We start from the raw sequence: 6,386 nt of genomic DNA on the forward strand, positions 1-6,386 counted from the left end.
ACAAGACGCACAACACTCCGCACTCTTTTGCAGGCTTACAGCCAATACATACTTTATCGACTTACACAGCAGCTATTAGAAGGTGAATATGCGCCAGCTCTACCACTACTTGAATCAAAAACTATGAACCAAATCTTCACTAATGAATGTCTTTTGCTTGCACTTTTTCGTTAACCTGCGAGGAATTGAAATTCGACCTCGAACCTTACGTAATATTATGTAATCCACTATGGATAAATGATACTCCGGTAAGTTTGGTGTGCCCGTTGCATTGAATTATGTAATAAAAATACTTGTCATTCATTGGCTGTATGTATTTTCGTCACATGCAGAAAAGTGCATTATATACATGTCCCGTGATATGCTTTTAATATGTCTAGGCGTTAACTCTCTTAATTAGGACTAGCGTCATGTATAATACGCTAGTAAGTAAATAGCATTATATAACCAAAGGTACGAAGTACATCCAATCGGTATGCAGAGTAGTATGTATTTTGTGTATGATGATTACATAGTTTCTACCGCTGCTTTAACAGCCCTACCACCACCCTTAAAGCGGCCACCCTGCCCTCTGCTTCCCAAAGAGAAACAAAAAAACGAACATCGAAGTTTTCTTGTCCAACTTTTGTATCTTCATCGTCATCGTTATCCCGAGGCCATGCCTGAACCATTCTACGCTCATTGACGGCCGTAGATATACAGGATGCATAGCCGCCAATATCTTCAGTAGCCAGCTGCGTCAACCATCCATGTCTCACTATACCCTCCTAGTTTCGCCATGTATTAACAGGGCAGTATGGAGTATGTTGACACCATACTTGTCTGAGTATGCATCGGCTATCTACCATATGTGCGCCATTATACAGCTCTTTTGCCCTATCCTTGAGTTTATTGTGCTTCACTGCGTCATGAGAGTCTACGGGTATCACAGTATGGCAGCATCGGATGGTTTGTGCTTAGCCGACTCAGGTGTGAAGTATTCAGAGTACCTAGGCCTCTATGGAGTAAACAGCATTCCCTTCAAGAGGTCTGTGCTAGGCTGATGGCGACTTATAAGCGATACCTCGGCTTTTCTGACTGGTTTCTAGAAACACCCCGAGCTCAATTGCTGTAGAATTCGGATGGTGGCTAGATATGTTTCTCCTTTAAGCGATTACTTATACATAGGGTACCAGAATTCCTTATGGCAAAGGTAAGATGCGTGTTTCTAGCAAGTTCCTTAAGCCTTTTATTCGTCAGGAATCGTCAAGCGCGATGGCTTGAGTGCATATTCTGCACATCATGATATCACCTCGTGGCCGTGCACAGGCAGTGACGCTCAAGTCTCCATATTTTCTCCTTTGCTATGATATCAAAATGCTGATCTGACTTCTACCGGGCCGAAGAGGCGCGTATACGTACCTTTCCGGAGGAGATTACTGGGAACCGGAACAGTTAAGGTTGCCGTTACACCCCCCTGATCATAGTTGACTTGTAGCTATAGTGTAAGACAGTGGCGTGTGCATAAAGCCCTGGTCAGAGCAAGTTTTCTCGCCAATAATACCTTCATTGAGATCATATTTCAGTTTTCAATGAGCGAGGTAACCGACATTGTTTGTAGCGAGACCCGGAAGAAGTCGAGCAGCTTCCGTATGTACCAGTACCTGTACCTGGCGCTGCATTCCATGGTGCTTGGATCAGGTTATCCCGCAGATTCCTGTGCTACCGCAAGCCGGAATATGATCTCATATTCGAGGGGGAGGTTGAGAAGCTCTAGGCTTTTCGTCTAACATTCCATAGCTATATAAGTAGTCGCTTGTCGGGCCCTCAAATGTCGTTTGTAGAGGAATTCAGCACATCAACCAAAACCACAGTTAACAATCGATCCATTATCACTTCAACCATGACCACCGAAGCACAAACGAAGCAACCTTACCACGACCCCAAGAGAGACAGCTTCGAAGAACCAAAGGCCCAGGACCATAACCCTGGTCGCTCTCCGTCAGCTCCCTCATCCGCCGAAATCAGCCCAAAGATTGATCAGGGCGAGTGGAAGCCACGGCATAAGGCTCGCCAGTACAGTTTCGATGCACAGGAGCAAAAACACAAGCTCCAGAGCAGATTGACCGGCTTAGTGAAGGGAAAGGAAACCGGTTTCACAGAACGGGACAACCAGCGAGATACTCGTTGATAGCCCGTGTGCGAAGGCGCAGCAACAGGGCATTACCATCAGATCGTCGCCGATCAGCTTCCTGTTATGCTTTTCAGTTTTGACCTGCCGTGACACGAATACCTTCTCTTCATTGTTTCTGGGAGGAAAAGGGGCCTTTACAATCATCTGCATTTAGGCCGCAAGAAAATCATCCAAAAGTCTTTATTGGATTTGAAATCTTTATCTAGCATAGCGACCAATTGAAAGCCAACCAGGCGTAATTTACATGCCAAAAAGAACAAAATGGCCATTCGATGAATAGGAAACGGCCTTTGTAAATCACAAGAAGTATATAGGTATCAAAGAAAAAAAGCGATCAAGAAAGATTGAGGGATCTAAGTAGTCCCGGGAAAAAATCTGGTGACCGTCGGAACACTGTATAAATAACGGCAGCTGCAATAGTTGCAGCAGACAGAGTCCGGATTCCGACGAGCGACTCTTCCCGAACACGCCCAATGCGAGTGTATGTCTTGCCTTTCACAAAGTCATCTCCTTCCATATCAAAGTCAGTCCAGTCCACTCTCGATAAGAGTTTCTGGTAATCGAGTACGTTGCTGGACCAGTTGTTAGTGATCAGCCCTTCGTCGTTCTTATACCAGCTGGTACAGTTTGGATGAGCAAAGGATGATTTGGCCAGGTCCTTTTGCAGAGATTCATTGAATTCATCGATACGATCAACCTTGGGTGTGATTGTGAGAGCCTTGCCACGTTTCTTGGAACGAAGGACGGTAGTCAGCAAGCTCATAATGTAGCGTGTCTGTGCCTCGACCATGAGGATAATGGAGCTGTGGCCTAGATTGGTATTGGGCCCGTACAGCATAGCGAAATTCGGCAGAGACTCAATAGTGATACCGTACAAGCCGCGGGCACCCCCTTTCCAGATATCAGAGAGCGACCGCCCGTTTTCACCATATACCTTTATAGGATGCATGAATTCGACCGTGCGGAAACCGGTGGCGAGTATTATTAGATCGAACTGCTGTTCAGTGCCGTCAACCACGATCCCAGACTCAGATATCCGATCGATATGACCTGTCTCAAGGCTCACGTTCTCCCGGGCTAGAGCAGGGTAGTAGTCATCGCTGGTGATGATACGTTTGCAGCCCGGGGGATAGTTTGGAGTCAATTTCTCCCAGAGCTCCGGCTTGTTTGCGAGTTGTCGCTTCATCATGTTCGCATTGATTTTCTTCAGGTAGCCGTTGATCTGAGATTCAGGCTTGAGGATGGAAGTAAAGAGGCTTTCACGAACATCCATTATGATTGCGCGGAACTTGGATAAGACGCCGGGTATGTATCTGAACATGAATCTTATAGGCAGAGTCATCGACATATCGTAGCGAGGTGCGACCCAGTTGGGAGTGCGCTGGAAGACAGTAAGATGTGATACTTCTGGCGCAATTTCTGGGATAATTTGGGCAGCCGTAGCTCCTATAAAATTAATACACTTGTAAGCCAATGCCAATGTGAAAGTGAAAGTGCTGATATAGTAGAAGACTCACCATTTCCAATGATGCCAACCTTCTTGCCCTTGATGCTATAGCTCCAGTCCCAGCGTGCTGAGTGCATGAGCTTGCCCTTGAAGTCATCAATGCCAGGAATTGATGGATAGTGTGGGTAGTTTAGCTGGCCAACAGCAGAGAGGAGGAAGTCCGACGAAATGGTGTATCTTTCACCAAACTCAGAGTCTTTGGCGCCTTCAACGTGTACTGTCGTCTTCCATTTCTTCTCGTCTTCGTTCCACCGGCACTCCTCCACCATCGAACTGAAGCGTATATATCTGTGTAGACCATGCTTGTCTCCGACATCGTTCAAATAGTTCTGTCACGCATATCCGGTTAATAATCCACCCTCTGGTGCATAATAGGGAATAGCTTGCCGTACCAATATCTCTTCCTGCGAAGGATATAACCTGGTCCAGTCGGGGTTCTGCGCAAACGAGAAACTGTAGAGATGGGAGAAGACTAGAGCCAGTCAGCATAGAAAAACAAGAAGAGAAGACGCAGGGAGACATACCATCGCAGCAGCATCCAGGGTACTTGTTGTCCTTCCATGTTCCACCCAGTCCAGCGCTTTTCTCGAGTATCACGAAGTTGCGGATGTTGTTCTTGAGCAAGCTGATGGCCATGCACATTCCTGCAAGCCAAGTTAGCAATGCCCCCTACAGCCAACGCAGCACCAGAGGAGGCCACTTACCAGAGATACCACCGCCAATGATCACTATCCCGGTGTCGGTAAAGCCCTTGTTGCCAGCGGGCGCCTGCCATGCCACCTTTGAAGCCATCTCGATCCTTGTCCTCTGTAACTAGCAACCTGTTGACTGATTATCCTGTGCTGTATCCTGCGCGCAACCAACTCGTAACCTCGTCCACGCCCTCCCTCATTTGATATATATAGCTATCATCGCTGCTCGGCCGACATCTCGGGGTTTTTTCTTGTCCCCAACGCTTTCCCCAGAGTCCAAATCGCAAGGTGGATCGAATCGCATTCGACCTCATGTGCGTGCCGAGGTTGCGCATCTTGTGAAGATCGATCGGCGCAACTATGAGTCCGCGCCATCGCCGCCGCGATAGTTAACTCGTATTAGTTAACAGTTAACTAGATGGTACATGCATCTTCGTCGAGGCGTCTCTTATTGGAATATTCTAACAATAAAGAGATGCATTGAACGCATGTTGTGTGGCTGAACCGCTGCGGCTGATACTCGTCATGTTGCAGTTAGCTAGTTAAATAGTTGGTTGTTAATAGCCAGGGGCTGTCCAGGTGGAGCGTTGGTTAGGGCTGAAGGCTGCGCCCTGGTGGCTTCGAGTATATAGATCGAAGCAGATAGCTCTCCGTTGAAGATATAAAATACACAAGAAAGCAAAGGAGTTGAAGAAGACATCACCGTCAATCGATATATAACTGAACACTGCTTGATAATAACTACAACACGCACAATGGCAACGTATACCGTCCAGCAGGGCGACTACATGTGGAAGATCGCCAACGACCACGGCGTCTCCCTCGACGCCCTCATCGCGGCCAACCCGCAGGTCGCAGATCCCGCCGCCATCGAGTGCGGCCAAGTCCTGAACCTGCCTGGCGCTGCGGGTGGAACTCCTGCACCTCCTGCTCCTCCGGCGCCCGCTGTGTCCGCTCAGTCCGCTGTGCCCGCCTCCGCCCCGCCCGCCGAGTCCTCCGCGCGCGGGGTCGTCAACGTTGCTTCCGCTGTGCCGTTCCTCCAGGGCGGAAGACCTGGCATGAAGACAGTGGGATACTTCACAAACTGGGTGAGTTTGCTTCCTGTTAGCTAGAGTCTTAATTGCTGGCTAGGACGCACTCTAATGTTTTCTGTAGGGCATCTATGGCCGCAACTATCAGCCTGCGGATATCCCAGCTAGCCACCTAACCCATATCCTCTGTACGTATCAGTCAGTTCCTTATCAGGGGACCTTGCTAATTGTTGTTCTCTAGATTCATTTGCCAATGTTCGTCCAGAGACAGGCGAAGTGTGAGTAATGCCCCATTAACTGTCTATCTAGGTATACTGCTAACGTGGTTATAGTTACCTGTCAGACACCTATTCAGACCTAGAAAAACACTACCCCGAGGATTCCTGGAATGACACCGGAAACAACGTCTACGGATGCATCAAGCAGCTTTTCCTCCTCAAGAAACAGCATCGCCATTTCCACACCTTACTCTCCATAGGCGGCTGGACATACTCTTCCAACTTCGCCGCTCCAGCATCCACTCCTCAGGGCCGTGAGACCTTTGCTCGCTCTGCCGTTAAGTTGGTGGCCAACCTGGGTTTCGACGGTATAGACATTGACTGGGAATACCCGAAGGATGACATGGAGGCATATAACTTCGTACTCCTCCTCGAAGCCGTGAGGTACGAACTAGACAAGTTCTCTGCCGAGGTTGTCCGGCGTCCAGACGGCGGCAGGTTGCTGTTGACCGTTGCTGCACCGTGTGGAGCGTCCAACTATGCCGTGCTCCGTATGGCGGACATGGATCGATACCTTGACTTCTGGAACATGATGTGCTATGATTTCGCTGGAAGCTGGGACAGCAATGCAGGGCACCAAGCAAACCTTTACCTATCTAGAGAGAATCCTGCATCCACAACGTTCTCCATCGATGGTGCTCTTCGTGCATATATGGCTGGCGGTGTACATCCCGCGAAAATCATCTGTGGTCTGCCTCTGTACGG

The 6,386-nt window shown here is 48.5% G+C and overlaps 2 protein-coding genes across 2 annotated transcripts; one reads left to right on the forward strand and one right to left on the reverse strand.

Annotated features, from left to right (window-relative positions):
• Positions 1 to 2,507: 2,507 nt before the first annotated feature.
• On the reverse strand, positions 2,508 to 4,472 carry MGYG_02370 (4-hydroxyacetophenone monooxygenase; the record flags this gene model as incomplete). Its single annotated transcript, XM_003174791.1, has 5 exons — positions 2,508 to 3,619; positions 3,691 to 4,009; positions 4,073 to 4,152; positions 4,205 to 4,324; positions 4,385 to 4,472. The coding sequence occupies 5 exons, from the start codon at positions 4,470 to 4,472 to the stop codon at positions 2,508 to 2,510; spliced, it is 1,719 nt and encodes a 572-aa protein (XP_003174839.1).
• A 655-nt stretch (positions 4,473 to 5,127) lies between these two features.
• Positions 5,128 to 6,281, forward strand: MGYG_02371 (chitinase 1; the record flags this gene model as incomplete). The annotated part of the gene is made up of 5 exons (XM_003174792.1): positions 5,128 to 5,460; positions 5,528 to 5,591; positions 5,645 to 5,681; positions 5,736 to 6,215; positions 6,254 to 6,281. The coding sequence occupies 5 exons, from the start codon at positions 5,128 to 5,130 to the stop codon at positions 6,279 to 6,281; spliced, it is 942 nt and encodes a 313-aa protein (XP_003174840.1).
• Positions 6,282 to 6,386: the final 105 nt, after the last annotated feature.

This window comes from Nannizzia gypsea, genomic scaffold (genome assembly GCF_000150975.2).
Source record: "Nannizzia gypsea CBS 118893 supercont1.2 genomic scaffold, whole genome shotgun sequence".
Classification (NCBI taxonomy): Eukaryota; Fungi; Ascomycota; class Eurotiomycetes; order Onygenales; family Arthrodermataceae; genus Nannizzia; species Nannizzia gypsea.